This window comes from Nuphar pumila, chromosome 16, assembly GCF_984573655.1.
Source record: "Nuphar pumila chromosome 16, dmNupPumi1.hap1.1, whole genome shotgun sequence".
Taxonomy (NCBI): domain Eukaryota; kingdom Viridiplantae; phylum Streptophyta; class Magnoliopsida; order Nymphaeales; family Nymphaeaceae; genus Nuphar; species Nuphar pumila.
Window position 1 is genome coordinate 60,899,901 of NC_143264.1, and position 19,100 is coordinate 60,919,000.

At 38.5% G+C, this 19,100-nt stretch overlaps 1 protein-coding gene across 1 annotated transcript; it reads left to right on the forward strand.

Moving 5' to 3' along the window:
- The first annotated feature begins 1,410 nt into the window (after positions 1 to 1,410).
- Positions 1,411 to 18,579, forward strand: LOC149813316 (uncharacterized). The gene is made up of 2 exons (XM_089992094.1): positions 1,411 to 1,721; positions 17,898 to 18,579. Exons 1-2 carry the CDS (start codon positions 1,445 to 1,447, stop codon positions 18,122 to 18,124), a joined length of 504 nt encoding a protein of 167 aa, XP_089848220.1. The 5' UTR covers positions 1,411 to 1,444; the 3' UTR covers positions 18,125 to 18,579.
- The last annotated feature ends 521 nt before the right edge of the window (positions 18,580 to 19,100 follow it).

Consider the following 19,100-nt stretch of genomic DNA (forward strand, 5'->3'; position numbering starts at 1 on the left):
GTGCTCTTAAAGGCACGAGGGGGCGCCAAATCGGTTTCCCTTTTTACCAGAGGGGGGAGTGGTGCGGAGGCTTGCGGCTGCGAGCCACCCCCCCTTTAGCTGAGGGTATCAAACCCAGCGGGTCTGGGTCGGATCTGAATCCGACCCGGGTCCGTTTTTTTTTTTTACTCGTGGGTTTTACAATAAGTTTATGCAAGAAATGTTTGCAACAACAAGTTCCTTGCAGAGAAGAGTGGCCTCTGTCATCATTCACATGTTGACAAAACTTCAGGTGGGGAAGTTGCTACCAACCGTGAAGATTATTGCTCTAGCAAGAGTTTTTGTTAGCTATGCCATTATTGTAAAGAATTTCAATGTGTATTTTGATCCTAAGTTAATGGGTGTACTGCAAGTGGAAAGACAAGGTACACCTGAAAGGTTGTACCTTTGCATTGTGAGGTTGATCATTCCTGGGTGGAAGATTCCTGTTGTGATTATGAATGGAGGTGGAAGCACTCAAATAAATGCAACCATGTGAAAGTTGAAAGCGGTGAGCATGATGTTGGCGTTTTGAAGCTCACGCTAAGGCAATTTACTAAGCTCAATGGTGCAATCAACAATTATAGAAAACTTCATACTTTATTTGGTTTATGCAACCCTCTAGTATTTCTAGTTTGCACAGATCTCATTCATCAATTTGAGTTATGATATCCTTCAGAAAACTAAGTTGGCTCGGGCACTGCAGAACATTAATCTTAGATTATTGGAAGAAGGTGGCCAAAGCAACAATATATTATCACGCATATTTGGTGGCATTGCACTGGAATTAGTAGAGTTGTGCCAATGTGCATGTAGTTTTAAGGCACTACTACTCAACACATTGCAGGTTGAGAATGTAACCAGTTCGTGTCAACATGTCTAAGCATGTCCGTTCGTGTCACCGAGGACATTCACCCAAAATGGTGCGCCCATGGTTACCCATTCAATTTACTGTTTGCATTTTGGATTTGGATTCCAATATGACAAGATCCGCTCCGAATCCAACCCACTTGCACTCCTATCTGCAAGGGCATTTTTGTTTTTGTTTTTAAAAAACAATTGGCTTCCTTTGACATCTGGAGTTGGTGACAAGCCTTAAATGCTCTTTTAGTTTTGTGCACGTTTTATCCATCTTACTCCCAGTCATAGTGGACCCAGGTCTGACCCGGCCTATTTACATCCCTAATAACAGGCTACTAACAGCCCGATTCGATATGGGTATTACATATGGTTCACACTTCACACTAGGAGGAAAAGAAGAAGAAGAAAGGATCTGGATTGATTAACACCAGCCAAGATCCGACCCGTTTTACATGTCCAAAAACCCCTCACTAGTCCCCTCCCCCTCCAAAAACCCCAAAATTTTTAAAATACGAATCGAGGGAAGGAAACGCTCCCAGACCAAGAGCTGAAGCGGCCCAGAAGGATGGAGAGAGAGGGGGAGCTAGAGGAGGAGGCGAGGGGAGCGTCTTCTTTTACTTGTTCTACCCGTCGAGCCACGGATCCTTCAGGAGGAGACGATGCGGACGACGACGACGGCGATCTCGAAGGGCTGGAGGCAGAGGTGAGAGAGATGGCGGAGAGAGTCCTCCGCTACAGGCGCACAGTTCCGAAGGAGCTGAAGGCCGCGCTTGGGTCCTTCCTCGTCTCCTCCTGCCTGGATCCATCGCGATTAGGTGGCGGCGCTGTGGATTCTGCCTTAGGTTTATCTTTCGCCTTTGGCTGGCTCTTTTTTTTATCTTTAGGGTTTGTTTTTTTGGGGGTACTGTCTTTGTGTTTTTTTACGGTGAATTCTAGATTGGGGGTTTGAACATGTTGGTGTTTTTGGGGATTTCGATGGTATGGATTTCTTTTTGGGCGTGTGGTAGGGTGGAGGTTTTAGGGTTTTGAAACTATTGTTTTTCGTTTTTCTGTTTCCGTTGCGAATTTGCGTTGTTGTTTCTCTTTGCGTTGATGAAAATATTGTCCTTTGCTTGCGTTTGTTGGTGGCTCGGCTGAATGTTCAATTTTTCTTTTTTGCTTTTTAATGTTTTTCTTGGGTTATGTTCTTTTTCTTTAGTTATATGAATATGTGGATGGATTTTATGTGGGTCATATTCATGTTTGTGTGTCAGGATTTTCTTTTTTCTTTTCTTTATTCCTTGGTTAGGACATGGAGTACCATGTTAGGTTTTTGTGGTAGTGTTTCTGTTCCTTAAAAAAAAACTAAATGGAAGTATTAAGTTTTTTAGTGAATATCTGAAAATAAGCAGGCGTCTGTTTCTATATAACTTTATTTTTTTCATTCATAATTTTCTTTTTTCGAGGAGGATGATCTTTATCTTGCTATATTCCTTTTGCATGTGAAACTAGTATTTCATGTCTTGGTATGAGATAAAATGGGTTTTGGTCCAATTGTCTCTTTCTTCCAACTACATTGGACGACTTCAATATAAATTTTCACCATGATGTCTACATCATAAATTGCTTGTTTTGAACTTATTTCTCCACAACACTAAGTAGTGTCTCATTTTTGTAGTTGCTTGATGACTTTAACCTGTTTGGTTTTCTCATATTGGCTTGTTGAATTATGTCGGTCATCTGTTGAACTTCAGAATATAAATTTTCATGCATTTCATGCCGATGGTATTATTTGATTTTGAGATTTGTACATGTAGTGTACATTACTCTCTCTCTCTCTAAAAAGCGAACCAACAAAACCTAGTAATACCCTGTTAATCACTGTATGACTCGGCTAAGTCACAGTTTGGAACTCTGATTTGGTCAAAGTCTCACTTGGTTTTACTGGTTCATGGATAAATTCAGAAGCGTGTTAAGTTTTCACTTAATAATTAATATGATTCCTAAGTATTGTAGGATTAATAATGCACTCGTGAAAAGTGAAATGGAACACAACATCGAAAGGTTCTTTCGTCATTTAAAACCCAAAAGTTAACGTTGTATAATACTATAATTGTATAGCTATTCAGTTTATATGGTAGTATAGTTGTATATTCTATTTAATTTTAAGTTTTAACTTTAAGCTTATAATGTTTTTAATTTCATATCTCAATAATGGCACAATCATATGTTTTAATTGGGAAAAACTTTGTTTCCCATTTGTTTCCATTTTCACTTCTGGTTTGACCTTTGTTTTTGCTTATTCAATCCTTATTTGGTTTCTCATTTTATTCTTGTTTTGATCTTAGTTCTAGTATTGTTTTGCTTTTGGTTTGATTCCCATTCTTTTTGTTGTTTCGATTCCTAAATTTTTTTAAATGCTTCTTTCTTGCTTCTACTTCATGTGTCACTTATCGCTTCTGTCTCCAATCTGGCAACCTTGTCTGAAATCCTATGCTTGCAAAATTCATGGATTTGGCATGGATCTTGCACCAAATTTGATTTTTTTAATTAAAACCCAAGGTAATCAAATGCACTCTAAGTTTGTTACTTGGAAATATTTCTGCAATTATGTCAACTAAGACCCACATATACATTGCTTGAGAAATGTTAGAAAATTTCTTAAGATCTCAACAGACTGTTGTCATATATCTATGTTTGGTGTCTGTTGTAGAATGATCAACAGTTCGTTGTATTATGTAATAAACATAAATTGCTTGCCTAGAAAAAAATCAGTCTATCTTGATGATTACTGGCTTCATATTAGGATTCCATCCCCGATCTAAATCAGAAGAAGCTACAATCATGAATGAGATGTAAAACATCTCTTCTGCATGCAAACCCAAATATCTTTCTATAATTAAGGATTCTTTTCTTGGGTTAAGTGTGATTGGTTTTGGGTGATTCACGGGTGCAGCAGGACACCTGATTGATGGCTAAAGGATATTGATTTTAGGAACTCATATATTAAAGAGCTCTTGTGTTTCTGTGCTGCTTCATGGTTTAGAATGACTCACAAATCTCCTTTGAGTTTCCTATTTTCCAAGATATTCTCGAAGTTGTAACTGGTTTCCAGTTCATCTTGGTTTCACCTAGAAGATGAAGAATGCTTTAGCTATGGCTTTTGGGGTTATTGGCTCCTTTATAGGGCAGTGAATGCAAAGTTTCACTTACATGCAAACTTTATTAGAACAGGATCTGTCATAAAATGTTGTTCTCATGATGCTCTCTTGCACTTTGCTCAAATATTTCTAATGCCACAATGCTTGAGCAGTTTCTTCTCACATCATTGGCTGTCTGTATTGGTATTACCAATTTCTGGGCAACTTAAAAGCAGTAACTTTGGTAAAGACCAGGATTTGATTGAGATATATCCAGACCAGCAAGGGTTTGATTGATCCTGGCTATGCTCGATCATGGACTTGTCAAATTCAGGTTTTGAGAACCTACTTGGTTCCGTTTAAAAGAAAAGGACCCAAGCCTGTCAGTTTCAGCCTACCCACCATTGGTATCATGTTATAATCACTTGTTTAATGTCATGTATAAGTTGTCCTGATTATTGCATTCCTGCAATTTCCTGGTCCTTGAGGTTGCTTACTCTAAAAGAGGGCTCTTCTTGTCATAGCACAAATATGCATCAGATCTTGTAACTAAAGCGAGGTTGGTAGATGACTCCAAAAAGGTTTCTTCTCCTATGGAAAAAAATAACAAGATGAGAAGTTCAGATGGTAAGAAGCTTAAGGATCCTGTGGTATACAAGCAACTAGTGGGCGGTCTGATATATTTGACCATTATTAGACCAAACATTGTCTATGCAGTGCATGCTGTCAGTCAGTTCATGAGTTCACCTACATTAGCACATTTGGCTGTTGTGCTTAGGATTATCCGATATGTGAGGGGTACTGTGCATTTTGAGAGGTTTTTCTCTTCTTCATCCTCCACAAATGTTAAAGCTTTTTGTGATTCAGACTTTGAAGGATCGACCAAAGATCACCTCTCTACTATTGTTTTTTGTGTGTTTACTGGGAGCTCTTTGATTTCATCAAAGAGTAAAAAGAAACAGAGAGTTGCTCTGTCTACTGCAGAGACTGAATATAAGGCTATGACTTAGGCTACTGCTGAGGTCATGTGGATTAGATTGCTCTTGAAGGAGCTTGGAGTGCCAGTTTTTTAGAAGACACCTCTGTATTGTGACAATACGAGTGCTATTCATATTGTCAAGAATCCCGAGTTTCACGAGAGAGCAAAACATTGAGATTAATTGTCACTTCACCAGAAGAGCCTACTAAAATGGAGTCATAGCTCTAGAGTATGTTGGCGCAAAAGAGCAAATTGTAGATGTTTTTACTAAGAGTTTAGCCCCATTATACTTTCAATCCTTACTTTCCAAACTTGGGATGATTCCTCTTGCATTATCTCAAGTTTGAGGGGGAGTGTGGAATAGTATAATATAATGTATCACTAGATATTTGTACTACCCCATACTTAGTGTATGTATCATTATTCTTTGAGGGTATTTATATAATCTGTCAATAGACTATAGTCAACTATTTTTGTCATTTAGTGGAAAAGGGAGGGTCGACCCCTATGTGTTGTATCTTTTTCAGTTTTCCTTTCTAATGAAGTTTTGGGCTAAAGTCTTTCTTCTAACTATAGTCTTCTTGAGTGTTCTTGTTCTCTGGTTAAAGGTGGATAGTTTCAATAGCTACAGTAGCACTCACACATAACCCACATCACCCAGGTCTAGATGTCTCCAAATTATGTTGGAGTTTATGACACAAGCAACAAGAAAGCCACAAATGAAGCAGAAGCATTGTTTAGATTAAGAAGATAATTGTTGTTGCTAAAATCCAGAAGTTGTAGGAACCAATATGCTGCAAAAAATGACCAAAGAGATGCAGTGATTGCTACTGTCCATGATGAACTTGGTGTATATTGATTTTACTAAAAAAAAAATGAACCCACAACTCAACCAGTCATGACAAGCCTAATAAATTGCCACATATACAAACAACAATCTTCACTCTGCTCAATCAGTTTGGCCATACTAGCAAGTATCTTTGAGGTGCAGTGTGCTTTGTGCTGGCACATGGTCCTTGATTGAAAGGGTCAACTTGATCATGATGCTCGGTAATGGTTCAGATCTGATTTGGTCAGTTGGACCAATGAGAATGGTTGCAAGATTCGATCGAACATAAGACTTCAATATGAATGACACATGCATGAGGTTTGTGGAGCAACATCACTCTATCTACAGATTTTAAAAGCCATGTACTAGTAGGCATGATTCTGACACCATGGGCATCATGCTATTGCTTTGAATGCATCCTTCCTGCTGGCTATTTTGAATTCAGACTCAATGGCTCCTTATTGTTGCTACTCTTGCTTCTTCCAACTACAGTAGCTGATGATTTATGTGGAGCTGATAATCACTTGTATATCATTTCTCTCATTTTGTTTGTTTCTCCTTTTGACTTATAAAATCCACCCCATAAAACGTTAAATGAAAATATTGTGCATGGCCTTATGTTGTCTTCTCATAGGTATCTATTATCTTCTGTACATCATCTCCTGTAATAATGTCATCTACATACAGTAGCAATATACATTTTCATTGAGTAGAGGAAGCCACAAACAAAGTAGGATCATGATGACTTGATCATGATGACTCTGCTCAAAACCAAGCGATTTCATGGCAATGCTAAATTTCTAAAACCAAGCATGAGGTGCTTGTTTGAGCCCATATAGGGTTCGCTTCAACTTGTACACCTTGCCTTGAGAATCTGAATAACCAGGTGGTAGTTTCATATACACTTTCTTCTCTAAATTTCTATTCAAGAATATATTCTTCACTTCCAACTGCCAAAGACTTTTTTGCGTTATTGCAACCACAAAAAATAATGTCCTTATGGTGGTCATGTGAGCTATTGTAGTAAATGTTTTAGTAAAGTCAATCCTGAATTGTTGGTTATATCCCTTGGCTACTAGTCCGGCCACCTTATACATTTCAATGACCCATCTGCATTAGTCTTGATTATATAGACCCATTTGTACCCAACAACATTTTCCCCCGGTGGAAGTTCTATAAGATCCCAAGCATGCATTCTCTCCAGTTCACTCAACTCCTCAGCCATAACAGGTTGTCACTCTTTAGAGGAAGCCTTTGCATAAGAGTTAGACTCGACATAAGAGAAGATTAGAGCTAAATAAGTATGATGCTGAGGAGAAAAGGAATCATAGGATATAAGATGTGTGGGAGGAACAAATACTCTGGAGCTTCTACGGACCTAAAGAAATGAGGAGGTGAGGTTGACTCTAGATTCATGTGCTATGGATCAACTGTGAGAGAATCAGAATTGGGCTCTAAGTTCCTTATCTCCTCTAACTCCATTCAATCTAGAAAATGTATTTCCATTGCATTTTCTTGCCTTCTAACATAAGTCTGCCCAAATATGTTAGTTCTGTCAACAAACTCTTCCCCTTGAATCCCCCCACTCTTCTCAACAACTCTTTCTTTAGGAAATGGAACCAAGAAAGAAAAGTCGAAAACTTCTTTTCTTTCATGCTCTCCTTTACCAAAGTAAGGTGTGTTCTCATGAAAAATAACATGCCTTGATACCCAAACCCTTCACTCAATCAGGTCATAGCATTTATACCCTTTCTGTCTATGAGAGAACCCCAAGAAACAATACTTCACATATCTTGGTGAGTGCTTGTCCTTATATTTGCCAAACATACAAAGCAAATATAACCAAAGACGTATGTCACAGGGATTCGGCTAGCAGGGTGTCGCACCCACGTCGACGCGACTCGACGCGGGTGCGGCACCGGGTGCGGTCAACCCGATCCTGGGTGCGTTGACCGCACCCAAGATCATTTAGGTCATTTTTTTATTTTTATTTTTTTAAAATTTGCCCTATGAAATGGGCTGTGATTTTTTTTAAAAAAAAATTCTGCTGACAGCAGCTGTCTGTCAGGGTTGACAGCTGCTGTCAGTTTGTTTTAAAAAAAATTCAGCTGTCAGCAGAGGGAAACAACGATTTTTTTTTTTAAAAAAGTCTGCTGACAGCAGCTGGCTGTCAGCTGCTGACAGCAGCTGTCAACTGCTGACAGACAGCTGCTGTCAACAGCTGTCAGCAGAAAAACCTGGGGGGGGGAAACAACGACCCCTTTATATATATATTTACATTTTTGCCCCTGCCGCACCCCCGCACCCGGGTTTTTTGGAAGTGCCGAATCCCTGCACCCGCACCTGCACCTGCACCCGCACCCATGTGACATAGCCAAAGACTTTCAGCATCTCATAGTTTGGAATAATTTCATATTGCTTTTAGAATGGAGATATACCTTTAAGTACCCTTGATGACTTATGATTGATCTGATATATTGCCATACACATCCTCTAAAGAACAATGCTCTTGTAATATCCAAAATGTGCCTGTTTTTCCTTTCTGCTACACCATTTTGCTTAGGAGTATAAGGAGAAATTTTCTAGTGTTCAATTTTTTTTCTTGTAAGAAGTTTTCAAAAATACCACTAACATATTGTCCACATGAATCAGTACGAAGCACCTATGCAGTAAAAAACACTAGGTGGTGTCTAGTTAGTGGACCCCTAAAAAGACTAGTTGAGGACTAGGTGAGACTAGTCGGTACCCCAATTAAAATATAAAAAAGTACACAAAATATACATAAATTTTTTTAAATTTTTTTACTAATAAGATGTTTTCATTGCACAAGTACAAAATTACACATGATTTCACAAAATATATTGACATGCATAACCATTATATATATATTCAATTATTCATAATATATTCAGTATAATCAACAAAATATGCTTTCAACCTTTCACAGAATCACAATATCACGTGCATATATAAATAAATTATTACATAATTCATAATAGAAAACATGCTTTCAGGCTTTTATAGAAAAAATCATCAGAAAGAATGTGATACACACACATATAAAAAACATAATCAATTAAAATTAATTGTGCATGCTTTCATTGTTTCACAAAAAAAATCCAAAAGCAAAGTAGCACACACACACACATATATAAATATAACAAGTAAGCATGATTTCACACACACACACACACACACATATATATATATATATTCAAAAAAATAACAAAATATATCTAAGAATGATAAATGACTAAACTACCATTGTGCCTAGGCGAAGGCAGCTTAGTCGCCGACTAGACGCCTTAGTCAGTGCCTAGTCAGAAAAATTGTTACCTTTTAAGTTACCCACCTAATAATTGCAAAGCCTAGGCATTTTACTTACACCTAGACCGACTAGTCAGACTAGTCAGAGCTTTTAACTACATAACGAATCACTTTAATTTTAACAGAAAACTAAGTCTCAATCATTGCAAAAAAATTCTTGAAAATAACAAAGAGTCCACCTCTATTCTTTATGAAATAAACCTGAAAAAACCTTGTACAATCATCTATAAAAGTGACAAAATATGAAGAACCACTCTTAGACAAAATAGGTGAAGGATTTCATGCATTTGCTTAAAAGGACTCTCAAACTCTCTATCTCTCACCCCAAATGGCAAGGCATGGTCCTTTGCCAACCTACAGGTTTCACACTTAGACACTACTAACTTTAATCTACTCGAACTCCTTGAGGTAACCAAATGTTGCAACCTAGAACTGGAAATATGCCCTAATCTCTGGTGCCATAAAACTCATCTACTACAATGCCACTCAAGCCGGCTCCACAACTTCTATGCTTGCTTATCTCCAACCAATCCAAGTAACATAAATCTCATCGTCTCTGGCCAATCCCAATCTTCTTCTCGAATAATTGATCCTGTACAACACAGTCAACATGAGAAAATGTGACATTACAATTATACTTCGTGATTTAGCCAACAAAAATAAGATTCATGACTAAAGAGGATACATGGTAGACTTGAGAAATGCTCAATTTAGAAGAAATGCAACATAATTTGAAAACTAACATAGAATAACCATCTGTAGTGTGAAAAACACCATTGCATGGTTTACAATTGGTCAAAATATACCCATGAGTTGTCATATGACATGAGGCACTTCAGTTTATCAACCACCCAAAAGCAAAATTTGAGATATTTTCAAAGGCAATAGTTGACTGAGCAAGGAGCTGGAGCTGGAGCTGGAGCTGGAGCTGGAGCTGAAAGATTTGTTGCTGCATCTTTTTCTAACAACTGAAGCTAACCACCACCTGAATGTTCTGGAGATTTCTCAGCAGAAGAACCAACATGTTGAACACCAATATCAATGTGATCATCCTTGGGCTTGGTGCCTTCACCATCAAAAGATACTACATAAGTTCCATATTTTTTTAAAGAGCTGCATAATAGCTTTTCATTTGACAAAAGCCTTTACAATACCGACATTGGATAGAACTCAAGCTATGTCACATGGGTGCTGGTGCGGGGATGCGGCACTTCAAAAAAACCCGAGTGCGGGGGTGTGGCAAAAATAATATATATATATATATATATATATATATATAAAGTCCAAAAGTTGGACATAAATGACCCTGGGTGCGTTGACTGCACCCAGGGTCAGGTTGACTGCATCGGGTACGGGTGCGGGTGCGGCACCTAGTTGGAGAATCCCTGTGACATGTATTAAAAAAAAATCTTGGCAAAGTTTTTTTTTAAGTCCAAAAAATTGGACCAAAATGATTCTGGGTGTGTTGACCACACCCAGGGTCGGGTTGACCGCACTCGCTGCCGCACCCGGTGCCGCACCTGCACCCGCGTCCCGTTGACGCGAGTGCGGCACCCTGCTAGCCAAATCCCTGTGACATAGAACTCAAGTCACTTAATCCTCCAACTCTTCCACCACCTCTACCACCAGACTGTCATAACCCTGTCATTGGATGAATAGGTTTCAAGCTACCTCATATTGGTATTTTCTGCAATCAATTCAGCTAAGACATTGGTGATTGAGGGCAAAAGTAGATGATGCAGTATGACACTCCTCACTCCATCAAACTAACTCTGATCGAAGTGCCATAAGAAACTCAATAAGTATAATTGTCTCCTTGTGCTGATCAGAAAGCCCCATACAAGTTTGTCATGTGGTGCATTTCTCACACGTTGCACACATCTCGCATTTGGTCTGGGCCGTCTGGCTTTCCATGAGTGCAAGTGCATACCAAACTCTTTGCATGTCAGAATAAAATTTTCCAATTGACTTGTTTCCTTGATGCATACCCCTCAATTCTTGTATGAGTTGGTATTGCGTAGCTCAATTCTTTTGCTTGTAGACTGTTTGAGATATGCCCATGCTTCTTTGGCCTCTTAAAATTTGAGGAGTTACATAATTATCCTCTGTCCTACTCTACTGAACCTAATATCCAGGCCTTCACTCGTGCATTATTCACTATCCATTCTTCTAATAGTTTCTCATAATTAATATCTGTAGGCTTTGGATTGTCTTTGGTCTCATGCAAATAGCCATCAAGCTCCTTTCCAACGATTACTACTGTCATGAAATCAACCCAATAAACATTGTTTGTCCTGTCCAACTTTAATGGGACAATCTGAATTTCTCATCCTTTCGACATACCTCAAACAACTCCCAAACTACAATTTAAAAGGTGCACACAATCACCAAAACACCAAGCAATACAGAAAATACTAAACAAGTGCAGCTTTGCAGTCCAAATATGGAAGGAGATGCAAGTCAAGTAGTCACACTATGAGAACCAACACACCAAATAGCAAAAGCACCCAAACAGTGCTTATTTCATATGCAAATCACTGATATCTCCCTATCATGTCAAGCTAAAGAGACAAAATGACAAGATAGAGACAAAACACTCCAAGTCGATAAAGCCAAAGGGATAACTATAGCTATCGCCTATGAGAAATCCCTCAAAAAGTGTCTTGAATCTCACCCAAACACCAAATGTCAATGAGAAATGGCATCTAATGCATCTCACACATAAAAACAACCAGAGTAGATGCAATTTCAGCCATCAAAAACCAAAAAACCATATAATATGACCACATTTCCCAAATCTGCCTCAATAGAACATCACACAGAAAAAATACTTCGAAAATCACCCAAAAATTCAAAACTGAGATACTCTAAAAATCAAGAATTACTGATTTGATACCTCAAACACCCAAAATCTGAAGGTTGACTGGTTAATGCTGATGTCAGCACCTTCCTACACATACTTCAAACCTGTTTGTTTCTTTCCATATATCGGTAGCACAATTCTGATATCGGTAGCACCCAAAACCTGTTTGTTTCTAAAAAAAAGAAAAAAAGGGTTTTTTCCAGATATCGGTAGCACATGTACATGTCTTGTTGAAGTTCTCCTGATTGATTAAGTGATCTCAAACTTGTTTGTTTCTTTCCATTCGTTTTGTTTGCTTATTCATTGTCCCATTGATATGGATTACTCATCGTCATCCGTTCCCTCTGCAAATTTCTTGAGTCAGCTCGTTACAGAAAAACTTACTCATTCTAATTTTTTGGCTTGGAAGAGGCAAATCCTTCCTTTTGTACGGAGTCAGGATCTCGATGAACATCTGGATGGTTTAGTTCCTATACCATCACGACTTATTTTGCAGGAAACTAAGGATGAGAAGGGTGACACAATTACCATTTCTATTAATAATCCAGAGTATACAACTTGGAGGAAGCGGGATCAGTCTTTGGTTGCTTATATTACGTCAACACTCTCTTAAGAAGTGTTGGTTACTCTTTCAGATGATTGCACTGCGGCGGATCTGTGGAGTAAGTTGTCTCAGACATATTCTTGGATATCAAAAGCCCGAGTTATGTACTTAAAAAATGAATTTCAAAGTTTGAAGAAAGGCTCCATGACAGTCATGGAATACGTAGGATGCTTGAAGAGTATTACTGATCAATTGGCGGTTATTGGAAGTGCTATTGCAGATAAAGATAAAGTTCAACAGCTTCTCAATGGATTGGGTCTTGATTTTGACATGCTTACCACGACTTTATCATGCCTTCCGCAGTTGCCCACTTTTGACGACCTTCAAGCGAAACTTCTCTAGCATGAGATGATTATGAAACAAAGGGCAGAAGGAAATGAATCAGCTCGTCCTCATTCAGTTTTGGCCATGGACACTTCTGTAGGTTTTGGACGAGGGAATGAAGGGCATCAAGGAGGCAGAGGCCGCAAACGTTTTGGGCAGGGAGGACGTGGTATCTTGCCTACACCTAATATTTCAGGGGTTTTTAATACAGGGAATCAAATGAGAGTGCCCACTTGTTTCTTATGTAACAAAAGAGGACATATGAAAGCTGATTGTTGGTTTAATCTACATAATAGAGGAAAAATAAACAAAATTGAGAATAAATCAGCTACTACTGTGGACACAAAAGGGCCATCCACAGATGTGCAACAACTTTTGTTATCAACATTGTCACAGATGACGATCAAGCAAAATGAACAAGGCGAATGGTATGTTGATTCAGGTGCCGCCACACATGTTACGGGTAATGCGGGTAAGTTATCTCACTTATTGCCTTATTTTGAAAAAGGTAGTATAGTTACGGGAGATGGAACTTATCACTCCATTAGTCATACTGGCAGTGCACATATCCTTATGTCAAAGTCCTCACTTCACGTATCCAATGTCCTTGCTCCTAATATTAAAAAGAACATTGTTTTTGTAGCTAAACTTGTTGACGATATGAATTCTTCCGTCGAATTTACTCCCTCTTCTGTTTATGTTAAGGATCTACGAACGAAGAAGATGTTCGCTAAGGGGGAGCGACAAGGAAACATGTACGTCTTCAAGGAAATTCCTTCAGTGTCTTCGTCTTCAGTCTCAGTTCTCCAGTTGAAGTCGCCCAAGCATTCTTCAGTGTCTTCACCTTCAGAGTCTTTGTTTTTCCCTTCATTGGAAGTTTTTAATTCATCTCATTGTAATAAGTCAAATATTTGGCATAGTCGTTTGGGACATTGTAGTCAGGGTTTCGTTGAAAATCTTGTATCTGATGGTCTCCTTCCAGAGTCTAGTTTATGTTCATTTTTTTGTAATAATAATAAATGTTCTTCATGCGAACTCTGCAAAAGTCATGTTCTTCCTTTTCATATTATAAATAAAAGAGCTTCAAAGCCATTTGAGATTATTTGTTCTGATGTTTGGGGACCCGCACTTATTCCTTCTCTTTCTGACAGTCATTACTATGTTATCTTTATTGATTCTTATTCCCGTTATACTTGGATATATTTCTTAAAACACAAGCATGAAGTTTTTCAAATATTTCGGGAATTCCATTCGATGGTCAAAACAAAGTTTGCTTGTGATATTGTGCATTTACAATGTGATGGTGGAGGAGAGTATTCATCGAACGAGTTTATTGCCTTTCTTCGGGATAAAGGAATAAGTCGACAGGTTTCTTGACCTCATACTTCTCAACAAAATGAAGTTGCGGAGAGGAAACACAGGCATATTGTAGAGAGCGCGATGAGCATGTTACATGATAGCAATGTGCCCGTTAGTCTCTCGACAAAAGTTTTTCACACGTCTATTCATATCATAAATCGTCTTCCTATGGAACTTTTGGATCAGAAATCTCCCTATTATACTTTATTCGGGCAACATCCCTCTTACGATGAGCTGCGTGTTTTTGGTTGTGTATGTTATGTACATGTTGATTCATCTCTACGAGATAAGTTTCAGGACAAGGCTGTCAAGTGCAGATTTGTTGGGTATGCAGATGAATACAAAGGTTATCGATGCTATGATCCTACTACAAAACATATTAGGACCTTCAGAAATGTTGTTTTTGACGAACGAAATTTTCAGGTCAATGACTCTGCAGCGTTGTCATCTCGAGAATTAGTAGTATATGATCCATGGATGAGCGCATATCTTTTTGCTAATACAGGAGAAACATATCAGACAAATTGTCCTTCCTTCGGCTTGAGTAGGGAGTTGAATGACTCACATATGCATGTTGAATTATCTCCAGTTGAGTCTCCAGTTGAGCCACCTCCAGTAGAACGCTTCTCTGGGCAGATATACACTAGACGGGACAAAAATACAGAGCCGAGGAATGTGGAAAGCATCGCCAATGATCCGGCTCTAAGGTCGTCACGCATTAAGCATCCTATTCAACGATGGGTGAGTTATGAGACCTTCTCCCTTGATTTCCAGTTGTTTATGTCTCAGCTCACAAAACAGGATGAACCCACTTGTTTTAATCAAGCTCTTCAATCCCGTCATTGGACTGAAGCTATGAATGAAGAAATTGAAGCTCTTCATGAATGCCAGACTTGGGAAATAGTCCCTCGGCCAGAAGGAAAGAATGTAGTTGGCTCAAAATGGGTTTATAAAACAAAGTATAAGCCTGAAGGAAGCATTGACAGATATAAGGCATGACTTGTTGCTCGAGGATTCACACAACAATATGGTGAAGACTACGATGAAACTTTTAGTCCGGTAGTCAAAATGGGTATTATTCGTGTCATCATATCCCTAACAGTCGATCGAGGTTGGAGCCTTAGCCAGATGGATGTTAAAAATGCATTTTTGCATGGAACTTTAAAGGAAGAAGTGTATATGGAGCAACCTTCTGGTTATGCCGAGAAGGATCCTACTGCCTGGGTGTGCAAACTAAGAAAATCTCTGTATGGGTTGAAACAAGCGTCCCGTTCCTGGTTTGAAAGTTTCTCTATGCAAATTCAGAGTTATGGTTTTAGAAGATGCTCTCTGGATCACTCACTCTTTATTTACCAAAAGGCAGACATTGTTATACTTCTTCTTATATATGTTGATGACATTGTGATCACTGGGAGTTCAGATAATCATGTGCAAGACGTGAAGCAGTTTTAATGAAAACTTTCAAGATGAAAGATTTAGGGGAGTTGAGGTACTTTCTTGGTGTGGAAGTTGACAGACAACAAGACACATTGACACTCATGCAACAAAAATACACTCTTGACCTTCTGGAAAGAGTCGGATGACGAATTGCAAACCAGTCAGTACTCCTAGTGTATTACATCAAAGGTTGAGCTCTGAAGATGGTCATCTTTGTGTCAACCCTACAACGTATAGAAGTCTTGTGGGGATGTTACAGTACTTGACCTTTACCAGACTTGATATAGTTTGTGATGTCAATCAGGTATCCCAGTTTATGCACCCTCCAACGGAGGGTCATATGGAAGTTGTGAAGCGCATTCTACGCTATTTAAAAGGAAATATAGGAGACAGACTTGTTTATCGCAAGAACGATAATCTGCATAGAGGACATGAACTCATCACTTATACAGACGCAGATTGGGCAGGGGATCCAGATGAGAGACGATCTGTCTCTGGATATTGTGTATATATTGGACACAATTTAATGTCTTGGAGCAGCAAAAAACAAAAGGCAGTGGCACGATCGAGTACAGAGGCTGAATACAGATCGATGGCTGCAGGCACGGCAGAAGCCACATGGATTAGACACTTATTGAGTGATCTTGGAGAGACAATTATTCGATCTTTTCTTCTATGTGACAATCAAAGCGCAATAAACATTGCATGTAATCCTATCCAGCATAGCAGAACGAAGCACATTGAGATTGTTCAGCATTTCATACAACAGAAAGTCGAGATGAAGGAGATAGAACTACGTCATGTTCGAACAGAAGATCAAGTGGCAGACCTGTTTACCAAGGGGTTAACAGGACATCAATTTTGGCTATTGAAGAGCAAGTTGTACATGCTCCAAAATCACGTACAACTTGAGGGAGGGTGTTAAAATATAACTTGCGTATGGATCTGGATCCAGATCCATATGCATGGTATGTTAAATGAAACACATGCTGAATATAATCTCATTAATGGCATCCTCGTTGTATACCTGTTTTATATATAAAGGTTAGGGCTTGGAGGTCGAGCAAATGAGTGCCCCCCAGCCGATTGTGCATCTCCTCCCTCTCTCTCTCTCTCTCTACTTTCCTGTGCAGGCTGAACCACACATACGAAATCGAAATCTAATACTTCAGTGTAAGCCATAATGAAGTCTCCTTCCTTCTTTAGACCACCCTCTGGCATCAACTTCTTGTTCTCAGTATGGCTTTGATATCATGCTGAAACTATCCACCTTTAACAATAGAACAAGAACACTCAAGAAGAAGAGGGTTAGAAGAAAGGCTTTAGCCCAAAACTTCATTAGAAAGAAAAATTGAAAAAAATACAACATATAGGGGTCAACCCTTCATTTTTCACTAAATGACGAAAATAATTGACTTAACCTATACTGACAGATTACATAGATGCTCCCAAAGAATAATGATATATACACTAAGTGTGGGGTATCACAAATAGCTAGTGATACATTATGTTACACTATTCAACAGTAGCTCCCTGTTCTATACCTTGGTTTGAAGCAAGCGATTCGTCACTGAGCACAAGGGACTCAAGTACTAGAGTACAATTTAGGTTTTGGAGTTTATTGGGATACTACACCTTGTTGACCATATGGCATATACCCATCAAATATATGAGGAATATGCATGTTTTCAATAATATCCGGCATGATACTATGATAGATTTGACTTTCTGCTTGATGATTTTATACTTTCAGTCCTACCCATTTTTATAACATCAAAGGCAATTCTATTCGGAAAATTATATATTTTGACCATTTCATTTTGTTGCTTAAATTAAGAAAAGGAAGATTAAAGTTTTTCATGCCTGGGCTTAATCATCCATTAAGCAAATCCATCTTTTATTCTTCCTTTTTTTTCTATTTCTACACCATTTTCTTTGTTGCTCAAAATTTAAAAAGAAAAAAGAGGGAAAAAACTTACTGTGGCATTGATCATTCTTTATGTGGGTCCGCCTCATTATGAAAATTATCTTCTTTTTTTAATTGAATTTCTGCTACTGTTTATGCATAATGTTTTGTCTGGTAACTGCTTGTATTTAGCTGTTTATTGCTGTGCAATTTATTTCTTTATTCAAATTTTTAGTTCACATTAATAATGTGTGATTACTGATATCTGCAGAAGCGAAATCAACAGGGCTTGAAAGATCAGCTAATGAGGCTTCACTCTTAGAAGATGACCAAGAAACTTCTAAGAAATTAAACCTTCTCAAAACCATGATATCTGGAAATATCTCCTCTATTCCTATTATTTTGAGAAGGATGAAAGCATGCATTGAAAGGATAGACCAGCTTGATCAATTCAAGGTTGACACACATATTGCTTTCAAAAGGAGAAGAAAAAATTGATCAAGAAGTTTAGATAAATGTGCAGTAGCTTGTTTTAATTCAGTATTTTAGCTTTTAACTGTACCATACCACGTTTCGATAACTTGTGCTATGCTGATGGCCTTGAGGTCGGATGCTTCTCGGGGTTAGTAACATTTGAGTGACCTGGATTGGTGCCAAGTTGCATGTAATTGGTCAACCATGCTAAAGATGCTGCTAAGCACCAGATCGGTCAACATACCTTGGGCTTCCCCCGACTTCTGAATCCAATGCGACTGTACTTTTAATGGGTTAAATGGGCTAATTTATTGGAGTTTTCAGGGCTGTTTCTAGTTGATGTTGTCTCGTTATCAAGAGAATCGAGTGAAGTGCTTATTTATTGTAAAAGATAATAACCATGATTTTGTATCTTTTCATCCGGTTTTCAATGTAATTATGTTCTAATTTTCCTATTTATCATTATTTTGAACTGTCAACCTCCTCTTACCTACTCCTGTACATGGCCTGCTTGATCAAGGTTTAAATGTGGTGTTTTTTAGTGGAGACTGAGTTTCAATTAGCTAACCTTAATTGGATCCATGTGTTCCCAAGCCTATCAGGTTCTAACTTTGGTTAAGTTTATTCTGGGTGTGGTCAAGAAAGTATCATTACTATTGTTTGTTGGGTATTTTTTGGATATCATGTGTCTAGAGTTGATGAATTCCTTAGGGCTTGTTTCTTTCACTTAAATCTGTCAAAGCATCGCCAGTTTTCATGTGGGATTGTAAAAAATGGGCGTTTTCCCACTTTGAATGAAAGAGATGCTCCTCTAGGAGGGGCTCAGGTGGGACGTGCATTTTCCATATAAAAACCTCAGGTTTTTGTTTGAAAATGCAGTCCCATGCCTTATGTTGCGGAAGCGTTTTAGGCTCTATTTGGGAGCCGGCAACCGAGGATGCATCTATCAAATCCACAATTGCTCCAGAAATTATGATTTTATCATTTTCTACTTGCCTGT

Coding starts and splice junctions, on each gene's coding strand:
- LOC149813316 (XM_089992094.1), top strand. CDS start 1,445: ATGGAGAGAGAGGGGGAGCTAGAGGAGGAGGCGAGGGGAGCGTCTTCT. Junction 1,722..17,897: donor CGCTGTGGATTCTGCCTTAG/GTTTATCTTTCG, acceptor TGATATCTGCAG/AAGCGAAATCAACAGGGCTT.